We start from the raw sequence: 13,992 nt of genomic DNA on the forward strand, positions 1-13,992 counted from the left end.
AAAAGAATCAAAATGATATTTACCCTCCCTTCTCCCTTATAGGGAGGCGTGTAGTAGAAAAAACACCAGACTGGGAGTCAGGAGACGTGGATTCTGTTAAGTGAGGTTCTAGGTGCACAGAAATGGAATTTCTGTGCCACCTGATCCCACCGTGTTGGGTGACTCAGGGGTTCCACTCACACTGTATTCACAGCTGTGTAGCGAGCAGCACTGCATTATTCTGAGTGCTGACAATAGTGGTGGCTTGAGCACCCATTCCCTGGCGACCTCTGTTTCCTCTCAGAGAATAAAGATCTTGCGCTAAACGAACTTTTGGTTTCTTACAGCTTTTAACAGTCTCTCCTGTCGTCAGTTTCCTTTTCGTCATAGCACTTGATGTCTTCTTCTCAGATTTTGCTTAAGTTTTGTTACTGTTGTTTACGTATTCTTTATCCCCAGTACTCTCACCCCCACTTCCAGACTTCTAGAAAAGAAGCTGCATGAAAATAGGGACCTCGTCGGTGTTGGCCATCGATACTGGAATAGCGCTTAGTGTATTTTTGGTGCTTAATAAATAAACATACACTCGGGCCCACATACACATGTGTAACCATGCATTATAATGTAGTTAGATGCATTTTGTTGAGACTAGTTCGTTACTTGGTTATTCCTTCTCCCCCGCCCTCTAAGCCTCACCCTACAACATATTACATTGTTATTTGAAGATCTGAGGACTAGAATTAAGAATGGTTATATTGTCCGTCTTGAAACTTATTTCTGAGTGGCAGTGCCTGGGTTTTCGCCTTGTGCATGCATATAGGGTCAAAGGACAGCGCCTCCTGCTTTCAGGGGAAGCCCACGTTTAGGGCCCAGGACACTTGACCGTGATGATGGCGACGTATAGTGTAGGTTGTAGGCATAGTGGAGGTGGCTGGCAGGAAGGGAATATAAACCTTAGAATTGTGCTCACACATATTACTGAGATTTCATATTGCTTTTATTATTTGGCCACAGAAATGGACATAATCCTTGTTGGCTTTAGCACACTACTAGTACTGCTTTCACTGTCTATCTTGCAAAATATAAGACAAGGCCAGAGCTTAAATTAAAATCCTTGGCTTCTTATCTCCTTTCCACAGGAAAGCAAATCTGTGTTGAAAACCGTAAAATTAAGAGGAGAGCAAGGATAGCATAATTTAGCAAAAATTCATGGCACCAGATTCTGAGCTGTATGACTGGAGGGATAGGTCAGACATTAGGAAGATGCTGCCTGCTAATGCAAGTTCCTTAAGGTGGTGCTCTGGAAATAAGAAAGGCGTGCAAAAAATATGTATTTCCAGAGGATTTCTGCAGTGCTTACTCTTTATAACTACCCTAAGAAAATATCTCTGTAGATTGGCAATTATGTTTCTTATGAGACTTTCGAAAAATGACACTCAAAGCAGTTATGCTAAAGTATAGTTAAATTCACTTTAGCATTTGGGTTTTGGATTTTTGTTTGCGTTTTTAAAAGGGTTTAGAACAATCTCCTCCTATCCCTGTACCCACCCTCCCACCCACCCTACCTCCTGTAGCATTCTAAATTCCTGTGTTTAAGAAGCTCATCTGTGTATTTGGCAGACTGCATCATTAACACTTGAAAAGCATGGAAGCATTTTTTTTAACCTTGTACACATTCATATGCATAGATGTCTGTGCTGAGGTATATAGAGAAAAGACGGTGGCTTTGATAATGGTGCTCTATTTAATAAATGCCAAGGGCTATACGAGTTACGCAAGTTCTGCCATTAGAGAGGAGCTGATAATTGTAAAATAGGAGAAATCTAGTATGGAAATTATGTCATTGTCTAAAAAAGTGTGATTTCCACACACCTCCCACCACCACCACCCTTTTTTAAATTGTAAGTTTCTTTTGGGTGGAGGTTATAATAATAGGGTATAGAGGATTACTATTATTGGCTGTAAAGAGAATTAAGTGTTACTAGGATAATTGCTCTTAATTTTCCTGAGGGTAGAGCTTCTTGTTGGAGCCACATACTTTTTATACCTAATTTGTAAAAAACATCAAATACAAAATTAGTGTATGTCATAGGTGCAGCCACCATACACATGTGTGTTACTGGGCCCTCAGCCATTCAGATATGGGCCTACATTATAAGCACTTTATCCTGTACATTTTTCAGGCATTTTCTCAAATTTCTAAATACAGATATTTGCTTCTGGAAAAACATTTCACATGCATCTTAGTCTATAGTGAAGTAAAAAATCTCATTAATTCAAACTAATTATGGTGAAAGCATATCTGAAATAGTGAATTAGAGAATATTCAAAATTCATCATATCCTTTTCCTCTTAAATTCACGAGTTACTTATTACTATACTGTTTGTAAATAGAGATCTTTCTAATACTGCTTTACTTAGTAGATGTGTTTAAAATCAGAAACATTTTGCATGTATATAATTCTGCTGAGTTTACCTCTTTGGGGGGAGGTAGGGAAGTGTGGAGTTTCTTTAAAAAACCTATCTCCCTAATTAGTTTAAACTGCCCGAGTCTTGTTTACATTACTGATTTGCTTAATAAGCACTTTATGGTGGTGGGGGGAGAAATTCAGCTGTAACAAAGCAAAAGGATCCCAGATTTCAAATTGATGAAGTCCAGATAAATAACTTGTATCTTTAAAAAGCGGTATTGTTATATAGTTTTAGACTTCCAATTTAAATAAATTTATTTTTAAACAAATATAAGACAAAATATGTTACAATACATAAAATACAAACTTTAACTGTTCTTACAAACTGTTTCATATTATTCAATAAACTCAAGATTGGAAATTTCCCTTTATCAGTTAATTCTTATGGAGACTGGAGAACGTGAAGATGAACTGAATGGGGCTAAAATGATTGTCATGTTTGATCGACGAAGCTATAAAACACGAAAAAATGGTATAGCATAGTCCTTAAAGATGTACAACTATAGAATCATGAATTCTGTAAAGTAAGGGAACATCCCAGTGTGCCAAATTTATATTTGTTAGGTTGTTTAAAAATTTGTCTTTCAAATTGGCAATATTTATTAATTTATTCGTTCAGTGAACAATTTTTTTGTTGAGTGCCTTTTTATTGCCAGACATATATAATGAATAAAGAGTTTAACAAACATTCATAACTTTTGTTCACGCAACTCTTTGTTGAACTCAACCTGAGGAGATAATTTTAAAGGGAGTATATGTACATATATATATAAATATATATATGTATATGTATGTGTGTGTGTGTATGTGTGTGTGCGTGTGTGTGTATATACATGTAAAAATATATACATGCAGATCGATGTCATGGAATACTAGTAATCAACTGAAATCTCCAAAGGAGTGTGGTTAAATAACTGATTGTCTCCTGATGGGATTTTCACGTACTTGAGTATTTAACATGGACAAATTCTGAAGATGTACATGAGTATGGCAGATGATTTCAGTTGTCCGGGTCTGGAGATGATTCTTGGGTTTTGCTGGTGTCCACTTACTGCTATTGTGTGGCTTTTTCTTTGGAAGAAGAGACAGGAGCTGGGCATCTGTATTAACGGTTGACCTTGTGGTTACTTTGCAGTCAAATAAAGTGCCCGTGGTGCAGCCATCCCATGCTGTCCATCCTCTCACCCCCCTCATCACTTACAGCGATGAGCACTTTTCTCCAGGATCACACCCGTCACACATCCCATCAGATGTCAACTCCAAACAAGGTGAGAGCCCCGCCTTTTTCAGGAAAGGAGGAGCCACACCTCATCAGTCTGAGTGACCTGATAGGTGCCTTTGCTCCAGGTCACTGGGTGGATCGAAATAAATTTGTAGGAGACAAGAGTAATTTATTTGATAGCAGTTTTTTATAAACCTGTAAGAATTTGTTGTTGCTTCTTTTATTTTTCAGGATTAAAAAAATTTAAAAAGTATAGATTATTTTCAGAGTGACAGCTCTGAAAATCTAGGATCCACAATATAAACCAGTATGTTGTACAAATATACTAAAAATGCAATTCTTGGTGCCCCCTGTGGTCATTCATTTATTTTAGCATGTACTAGGTGTTGATGATAGTGTTAAAAGAAAAATTAGAAAAAGGACAAAGTAAGAGATTTTTACTTCAAATGTTACCTTTTGGGGCCTTTAGTGATTTCTTTTGGTTTCAGTTATATCCCTATTGGGTTTTATCTATTTTTTATTATTGACAAGCACCAACTTAGATATAAATAATATAGATATAAATAATAAAGTACAAAATCATAACATGAATCTTATTTGCTTCTCTACATTGTCACCAAGGTCTGCTTCTCTGTCGTTTACAGAAAAGCACACAGCATTAGAGGTCTGAAAAATCAAAACCGAATACCAAGCACTTTCTGCATTACATATATAAAGGCATTTATTCCTCACAACAACCCCTTTTCCATTTTTATTCTGATTTTACAAAATAAAAACAAATAACTTCCTCAAAGGTACCTATTTAAGTGACTGACAGAATTGATATATTTATACAGTCTGACTTCAAAATCATTTTATCTATATTAGTAAGTTCCTTATAAAAGCTTAAAAATCTCTAAGACTGTGCTGTATATAACCTCCAGCACACACTAAGTGTTCGCTAAGCACCAGTTAAGTGAATGATGTGAAGTGTGTCTTCAGTAGACAGCAATTAGTGGAAAGTCACACACTTCTAGGAGTCTGTGGAAACAGGATCTTAAAACAGTAAGCTGTTTAGAAAACACAGATCCATTTTTTCCATTAACGTAATGACCTAAGCCTCATCGTGTGTTTATATGTACTTGCAAAATGCATAATAATTTTGACTCAGCTTGGGGAACGGGTTCGTTTAAATACCGTTTATTTCACTTGTTCATTTTTCAGTCATTCAAAAGTATGTATCGAGGATCTCCTCTGAAACAACATGGTTTAATACATAGATTGGTAAAACATGGTCTCTTTTTTTCCAAGCAGTGTTTAAACTCATGCAGGAAATCATTTGCAAAAACAAACTATAAAACAAAATGAAGAACATCTTAAGTAACATGTTAAAAGTACAAATAAAATGTTGTAGATTCAAAGAAGAAAGAGATTTCTTTCTCAGAGCTATAAAAGTTAGAGAATATTCTGTGGGAGATGGGTATTTGAAATATGAATAGAATTTTAATAGAAACAATCAAATTAAATGCCCAGCATAGGAACTGGCATGTAGCAGATGCTAAGTAAATGTTAGTTCCCTCCTTCCTCCTTCGGGTAGTAAAACCAAATCCAGCTAGTTTGTATTTTTGTTGTGGTTGTTCTGCTGAGTCACTCCTACACAGAATCACTGATGTGATATTCTGAACATACTCCGAACGTGGACTAGCGTGAAGAGATCTTCCATGCGCTCACCCGGTTCCACATACTGGCCAGTGTATTTACAACCACTGAATGCATCCTCTAGGTGTTCAGCCTTGTGTGTTTATATGTAGAAATGATCTTTCAAAGCTGGTTTAGCTGTGTAAAGAAACTGTTGTGGCTTTTTTCTATTCAGAATCACTTTCTGCTAAATACATTATTTTTATATTTGCATTTTTATGCATATGTCTTACCCCTTCTTTTCTGTACCCAAGGTAAGATATAAACAAAGGGATGGAGATGCCGTTTGGGTCTAGGATTAGGTATAATCTGTAGGTGGTTTTTACAGTTATAGGACAGTGTACTCCAGGGAGTATGAGCTCAAGGAGCAATTTGGTGGCACTCTCATTTTCTGTGGAATACAGCTAATCCAGAACAGCTTGACCTTGAAGCCCAGAGGACTCAACTTGATGAAGGGCTTAGTTGGAGCTGAAGTGGCAGAGACCAAATGAATCATATCAAGTGTGACCATTATGGGGCTGAAGATGATTCCTAATTAATCGTTGATCCTCTGAGGTATCACATTTCCCAAATCTATGTGTCCATAAGGGAGCCAATAAAAATATGAAAGTGGCAATTTACCTAATCCTTGAGCACCATGGCAAGCCATTTACTTATGAAGGGCTCTCATTTTCCATTCTACACAAAAACAATCGTCTACCATTTTCTTAACTGAAGTGAAATAAAGTGGGCAAACTAAATAATTTAAAAGTCTTATTTTATGACTCTTTTACTCTTTCAGGAGTTCCTCGCGATGTACTATTTTAAGACCCGTTTTCTCAAATTTGAAATCTTGAGAACAGACAACAAATTGACTTGTTAAATAGAGCCGAGAAATAAATGTTGTTTCATTCTAGACCTTAAGAAGTAATGGCATGAAGCATTTTATTGCCTTTCTGTTGCTCTAAGAGTCCAATGTCCTATGAATCGGAGTACTCTACCTCTCTCTGTCTTGTTTTGTTTTTCACTAGGCATGTCCAGACACCCTCCAGCTCCCGAGATCCCCACCTTTTACCCACTGTCCCCAGGTGGTGTTGGACAGATTACCCCTCCTCTTGGCTGGTAAGAGCCTTCCCTTCCTATAAACTTCAGCCAGGCATTCGAACACATGTTCTTCTACTTTTCCGTCCACGAAAATTAGCTTTATGAATGATAACACTTGTGGAGTTGAGGAAATTTCACATCAACAAGCAAGGTGCTAACTTTATTTCATTTCAATTTAAAAGATTAAAAAAAAAACACAGAGACTTTGAAATGGATTGAATCCGATTGCTAATATGTGTAGAAAATGACTGTGTAGCATTTGCTTTGAAGCTTATACTTTTATGGATTCAATTTGTGGCTTTGGGCATTTGCTATGCCTGTGCAAAGTGCTCAGTGTGGTTTCTCTTTTCTAGTTTTTTATGAAAACTTATATTTTTGAAACAAACTTAGTTAGACACATTGAATATCTACATACGACCGTTGCTTATAAATGGGCAAGTGAGGTAAATGACAAATAACTAGAGAGAAATTAAAAAATACAAAAACGTCTTTTGAATTTTAATAAAATCAACTCCGGTTTGAGGTCAGAGAAGTAGAAAACTGATGTTTGGGCTTTTATTTATTTATTTTTCAGAATACAAATGTTCTTTGTTGTTTATTTCTAAAAAAAATTCTTGCAGCTGCCTTCAAAGTTTTCTAAATGGTAATGCTAAAGGAAAGGAGGAAATACGTTTGAGGAAGAAAGAATCATTTTATATAGTGTAGCCTGTTTTTATCATTTTGTCATTAGCACACAGCTTTCCTTGCTCCCACTCATCCCTTCTCCACTCCTCCCCTCCCCACTGCTCACTCCAAGGAAACAGTCCTTCGACTTTAACAAATGTCCTCTTTCCTGTCTTTATCTGGCTCTCTGCCCCAAAAGCACCCATGTCACATTGCCCCAGTCTCCCGACCTTGGAGTCCTTACTTTAGCTCTTCTTCAACTAGGAGGGGTCATCTTGCCATGAAATTTCCAGCTCTCTCTCTCTCTCTCCCCCTCTCTCTTCCTCTCTCTCTCTCTCTCTCTCCCTCTCTCTCTCTCTTTAGTTTTAAACCTCTCAGTCAACAACTATTTGAATTTAATTGATTATATGTACATCTTCAAACCTACATCATCATCCTCTCTGAACTTAGATACGTAGGGGCAGTAATCCTGTGCTGAGTTACATCAGTGGCAGCTGGAAATAAAGCCTGTGCAAAGGAAAAATGTGGGATGTGGGAAAACGGAGGGAGAGATGGACTTCTCAGAGTAGCGAGAAAACAGTCCCAAAGAACTGGTGTCTTACTTCTTGACTCTAACATGGGTATGGGGCGGGGGGGGCGGGCGGGCAATGTTTTTAAAATATTTGTTCATTTTTATATACAATTTCATTTCCTTCTTCCTTTTCCTGAAATTCTCTGGTTCTGATAAAGAATCTACTACACTCCTTCTCTGAAAGTAATATTTCACCATTTTCAGGGTTCTGTTACCAAGTTGAGGCTGGGAGATTTTCGCAAAGCAGAAGATGCTTTGATTGGGTGGTGGGTGAGGAAGGGAAGCAGCTAGATAACGGAAGAAATACTGTGGTCTGTAATAGCCCACAAAATCCTATTTGAATACCTCCCTCTTCGCCCCTCATCAAACTCTTGCTGCTGGTTGGTAACTCATGTTTTGTCATTGATGGGTTCCTTTCTTCTGTGACCTCAGGCAAGGTCAGCCTGTATATCCCATCACGGGAGGATTCAGGCAACCCTACCCATCCTCACTGTCAGTCGACACTTCCATGTCCAGGTAGGTAGAGGTGGAAACTGGGCAGCCCAGGACAAGTTGCTCTTTCTGCGCTTGCATCTCGTGCGCCTCTGCTTGCCTCTCAGTCGGCTAGGAGGGTGCATAGCTCAGCCACATGTCTGTCTGTGCAGTGTGCCTGGCTCCCACACTAGGTGTCCTAGAGATCCCTGGGTAGGAGCTATATACTCTGCACCCCACAGCGAGCACCAGCCGCACCCACCGGGGAGATGGACTGGGATACACTGGGAAACTGTGCATCTAGAAGACTTCCTCGCCACCCAGCTGCAGAATATGAAATGTCCTGAAAGTGGACCTCATATGAGCTTGTCTTATTCAAAATATGCTGGGGTCAGGGTCAGGGGTGAGGGATAAAGGTTAGTTTGGTCTAAGTTCTATGATCTGCTTTCTTTGAGGAAAGTTGTATGAGTTAAATGTGACAGTGTTTGAAAATGCCCAGATAGTCTAGAGCCTTCCTGGACCAAGGCTGTCAGAAAAGAAAAAATGGTGCTTACAGACTCTCAGGCCTTTGGGGGTGTGTGTCCTAGTGTGTGAATCAGGCCCTGTGGCGACATAGTAGTGCCAGCAAAGCTCTGTGAGGTCTGCCGCCACACTGCTCTGTGTGATGCTTTGCTTCTGGAAAGGACGGCTTCTGTGCCCTGTGCTCGATGTACACACACATTTGTGATGTATCATCTGCGTGTTTGATGTTGCTTTTTCCAGGGAGCTAGCATTGCTGTGCTGGAAGTCAAACTTTTGGGTTAGTAACTGGTCGTAAATCTTTACTTTTTACATAAGTATGAAACTTTGCAGTTTCTGTGGTGAATTTCAGCTTTTTTAAAACAACATTATTTGTTCAGCAAATTGTAAATCTACCGAATTGGGAGGGGATGAAATTAATATCCTTCCCCCAGAATGTATTTTTACACTTTTTAATATGGTAAGAACAGTCCAATGACAGGATTTTCTCACAGGCATCGCGCTTTTTTTGCAAATGGCTCATTTGCAAAATAATAACAAATAATAGCAAAGCATTATTATTTGATCAAATATTTGTATTTTTACTATGCTGCCTTAATTTTTAAAAATTTGTTCCTGAAATATAACACATATTCAAGCAGTTTTTTCTTTCCTTCCCAGATGAAGGAATTGCACAGGCTGTGATAAACCTGAGAATGTTGTTCTTGCTGAATTAAATGTTTACTTTAAAACAGTTTGAAAAGCAAAGATTTCTAAAGTGTACCCAAATTATCCAAAATGCTTCTTGAAAGTACTGTCCCTGTTTTATTTATTTATTTATTTATTACTCACTTCATTTATTCATTCATTCATTTTTGCATGGAAGTTTCCCTCCTTTGTGTTGGATGGTGGTGGATGTCTTGAGATTTTTTTTTATAGTCTATAAGCATACTTGGGAAGAAGCTTTTATTTAGTGTGTATAGTTTTTACCTTGATGCAGAATTGTGTTCTTCCCTTTGATTAAACCCTTCTCTTAATTTTATCAGTTCTCGAAAAGGCTAGACCTCATAGACATTCTTTCTGCATAGAAAGTTATTTTAGATAATGTTAATAGTGATCTTATTAAATTGAAGACTGAAAAAAATCTTCCTGTCCCATATTTTCTCGATTATTCTTTCCTAACATTAGTAAAGAAGCCAACAATATAAAATTCTTAATGTAATAGTTTATTTGGGAATGTAGGTGGAGGTTTTTTAATGTGATGACTTTAGCTTTTATTTAAAGATAATTTAAAAGTGAAATTGTAATAAGGTGTCGTATTTCCAATAATTACTCTTACTGAAATTTTTTGAAAACTGCTTTGCAAGAAAAGTGACTCAATTTTTTTTTTTTTTTTTTAACACTATGGCCTAGAGCTGTCCTAGGAAAAATGTCAGATTCTACTATTAGTTTGGGAAAAAAGTCTGTTATACAGAGAGTTATTATAAATATTTTCTACCTGAATACAAAAAGGAAAGAAATTAATTATCATCCCACTCTAATTTATAGTTAATACTGCTGTGTATAACTGCCAATAGCAAGCAGTTAGTGGATTGTTTCAAAATTCCATCTAGGTTTTGCTACAACAGCCAGTAGTATGTATTTTTCTTCTCTTTCCTTCTTTTAGGTTTTCCCATCACATGATTCCTGGTCCTCCTGGTCCCCACACAACTGGCATCCCTCATCCAGCTATTGTAACGCCTCAGGTCAAACAGGAACACCCCCACACTGACAGTGACCTGATGCACGTGTAAGTTTGCATCTGGTCTCACCTGTGAATGCCTGAAGATATAGAGGATTTAAACAATTTCTTCTTCACAATCGTTGAACGGTCCCCCTCTCTTTTGTTATGGAAATCAGTGTAGCTCTGCTTTGAAAGCTCTGTCCCTGAAGACTTTAAGCAGCTTGATGATTCTCACTGGGAGCTGATTTTGATTCTGAGATTGGAAAGGAGCACAGACCTCAAAAGATCAAGGGAACCTCACCAAAATGGAGTAATCTTCAGAGAACAGGCGCTGGATAATCTTGAGCTGTGTAGCCATTTACCACCACCAAATTTCCATTGGGTTCCAATTGTTGGGGAGCCCCTGGCGGTACCCGAAATGATTTGGAGAGTTCAGTGCGTGATCAGGGTGCAGTTTCCCTGCTTCAAGGCTACAAAAGCACATAAGACAAGAGAAGGGGGCAAAGCAAGCCCGGGATTCCCTGTTGGCCAGAGTGGTCTCAGGCTGTTATAGCGGCTCGATTCCTTGAAGAGGTTAGGAATTGAGTTTTTCAGTGTAGTTTTCATACTGGGACAAGAGAATGGGGTGGCGGGAAGCACGTGATAGTTCATAAAACATCTGCAAATGTTGGCAAAGCCAACACACATTTGTTTGGCGAAGAGAATGAAGTTTCATTAGCTTGTCCGAGTGGTCCTTGGCCCCCCAAAAGTTAAGGACATCAGTTCTGAAAGAGGAATGACCACTCCTACTATAGACTCAGCTTTTCCGAGGTGACTAAGTCGCTCAGCTTCACACACTCATAAGTTGCTCAGCTTCACTTCAACATTTCTGTAGCTCCAGGGGCATTTTCTCAAACCAAAGGCTCCTTACTCTTGGAGTGGAGGAGTTGCTGTTCTGAATTAATGGTGTTGGTGGGAGGTGCGGGGAGGGGTTTGTGGAGAGCCTTGGAGGGTTGTCCCCAGCCTGAGTTTGACTGAGATGTAAACAGATGCTCTGCTTCTCTCCTCCTGTCTTTTCCTTATGTCATCCGCCTCCTCCCCAACACCATCACATCCACCTTATAGGAAGCCTCAGCATGAACAGAGAAAGGAGCAGGAGCCCAAAAGACCTCACATTAAGAAGCCTCTGAATGCTTTTATGTTATACATGAAAGAAATGAGAGCAAATGTCGTGGCCGAGTGTACTCTGAAAGAAAGTGCAGCTATCAACCAGATTCTAGGCAGAAGGGTAAGTACTGGGATGGTGTATAAATGTTTATGGGAACTGTGAAACTGCTTCATTAAAACCTGCCCAAGTGTACTGGCATGTCAGGTGGTCGGTGAATGTTTTTGGATAATCACCAGCCACTTTGGGGAGTAACAAAGAGAACAAGATATGATGATAACCTTTTGGAAGATTAAATGAATATAATGCATTGTAAACAACTTCCTATGTGTGCTTGGCACGCAGGAAACTTCCTTCAAAGGATAACTGTTTTCCCTGTTATTCTTTAAACAAATATTTATTGAGTGTCTTTAATGCGCCAGGCATGGTAGTCTGGCTATTAGATAATAATTATTATATAAAACAGATATGGTCCTTGCCTTCATGGAGTTTAAAGTTTTGTGACAGGATACTGATGTTAGGCGAATGATTACCTGATAAACATATAATTAAAATTTTGACAGATACTGCGAATATAAAGAGCAAGATTTATGAGAAATAACAGAAGGGGCCTGGAGAAGGGCCCCCTGAGGAATGAGTAGGGGTTAACCAAGTGATGAGTGGGGAGAGGTGGGCTCTCCCCAGATGGCGCAGTGTGTGTGGACTCATGTATGCAGCAGGAGAGCACTGAGCTCACGTAGGGAGCAACGGAAAGGCCTTCCTTGGAGAGCCAGCCATGCTCCCTGATGAACCCTGGCAAACCGAGGTGGCCCCTCCTTCCGAGACAGAAAGCAGATCTGTGCTGCTCGGAAGCTCTAAGTGGAAGAATTTACATGGGCCAGAGACGTCTTTGTTCTGAAAAGTCACTTTCTGTTTCTTAAAGTGCGCATGAGCCAGGTTTCTGGATTGCCCCTTTTCCTTTCTTTTCATTCCTTCTTTGACCCATTCTAAGATATTTTTCTGAGCACATACTACGTACCAGGCACTAGGCTATAACTGAGACAGGCACACTAAGGTTTTGTTTTGTTTTGTTTTTTTGATCCGATTTCTGGCCAAAAGGCTAGTGGGTCTTTCCAGGTATATTTCTCAGGATTGAAACGGTTCCGACAGGTATCTGAAGAGTGGTGGGAAAACTTCGAGTTTTTCTAATTCACATTACACTTCCACTGTAATGGCCTTATAATTTTAGAAACGCTTCATCGTAAATTTTGGTGCTCTTTATATATGTGCGGTGGTTTCTTAACTGTGCACTCGTGTATTTGTTTTTGTAACCTCTCAAGAAATTCATGATTTGCAAATGAACATTTGACGAGAAGGTTCTAACAACCCTTATGAAACTTAGGGGATCATGTCTTCGCTGTTATCGATGATCGTTTTTTCCATGTTTGTTACAAACCTAATACATTTCAGCATTCCTTGACAAAAACATTCAGGCCACGTGAACAGGCAGAGGGAAGCAGGCTTTCCTGCATTATCGATTTCTGTTGGATAGCAAAAAAAAATGCAGCTATTTCCAATCTGTAAGACCCCAGGGATTCAGGGGTAGGGTGCAATGGCAGATTATAGCCTTTTGGTGCCTGGTGTACAATACTCTATCTCCCTGTAGATTCTTAAACACTTAATAACAGCAATTACAATGATTTCCCAAGCCAGATCATAGCAGATGAGTGATTCCCATCATCTTTGAAGAACTCCGCCTTAAAAGCTTAAAGGCTGATGACCATTTCCCCTGACCCTTTAAAAGAAGAAATCAGAGGAAAAGAGAGAGAGAGAAGGAAAAAAAAATTCTAGCGTTAGCTTGTGTGAAACGCTTAGCTCCCTCCGCCCCCCCCCCCTTTTTTTTGAGTTTAATGGTCCCTTGGCCTTCCAGCAGGAATACTTTTCCTGCTCAAGAAAGTAAGGCCATGATATGAAGGTATGCTTCCTATTTTTAATGCACATTTCCCACAATTGCTACTTTCTCAGCTCCCTTAACAATCCCCAGATCAGAGCATGTGTCCTAAGGGATGGTTCTCATTTGGGGTCTCTCTCTGTCTTTGATTTGGACACCTGTTTCTATTTATAGGTCTCTGAGATCTTTGATTAAGATCAGGTTTTCTATCCTTTCATGACTCCCCTCTGGCAGAGTAGTCCTTGCTAGTTCTTTAAAGTTCCTGGCTTTAAAATCATGAAGTTTTACACTGGGATAATTATAATTCTTAAAAGTGTAACTTAAATCCATTCTTGAACATTTATCTTTTGATTTTTATTCTTCTTTACTGTCTCTCTAAAAGAGAAATGTTCATTCATGTGAATTGATCGGTTTTCTTCATATTATTATTAATAATAATACAAATCTTATTTTAAGATAAGCTTTTTAAAAAGATCTTCCTGGCTATTAAAGAAAGTCCATTTGTTGCAAATGTATTGTCAGGATTTGTAAATCTAGGAACTGAATAAGTTTCTTCAAAT

At 38.8% G+C, this 13,992-nt stretch overlaps 1 protein-coding gene across 8 annotated transcripts in view; it reads left to right on the forward strand.

The window, feature by feature from the left end:
- Positions 1-13,992, forward strand: part of LEF1 (lymphoid enhancer binding factor 1) — a 103,084-nt gene that overhangs the window by 68,468 nt on the left and 20,624 nt on the right. For 5 of the 8 annotated variants that reach the window (XM_016145917.2, XM_016145907.2, XM_016145895.2 and 2 more), the window contains exons 4-8: positions 3,586-3,718; positions 6,360-6,450; positions 8,099-8,182; positions 10,302-10,424; positions 11,463-11,625. In XM_016145917.2, the coding sequence (XP_016001403.2) occupies positions 3,586-3,718; positions 6,360-6,450; positions 8,099-8,182; positions 10,302-10,424; positions 11,463-11,625 (594 nt within the window). The remainder of the gene's footprint in view (positions 1-3,585; positions 3,719-6,359; positions 6,451-8,098; positions 8,183-10,301; positions 10,425-11,462; positions 11,626-13,992) is intronic. The other 3 variants (XM_016145936.2, XM_016145926.2, XM_016145964.2) reach the window with 1 other exon arrangement.

This window comes from Rousettus aegyptiacus, unplaced genomic scaffold, assembly GCF_014176215.1.
Source record: "Rousettus aegyptiacus isolate mRouAeg1 unplaced genomic scaffold, mRouAeg1.p scaffold_m13_p_10, whole genome shotgun sequence".
NCBI lineage: Eukaryota > Metazoa > Chordata > Mammalia > Chiroptera > Pteropodidae > Rousettus > Rousettus aegyptiacus.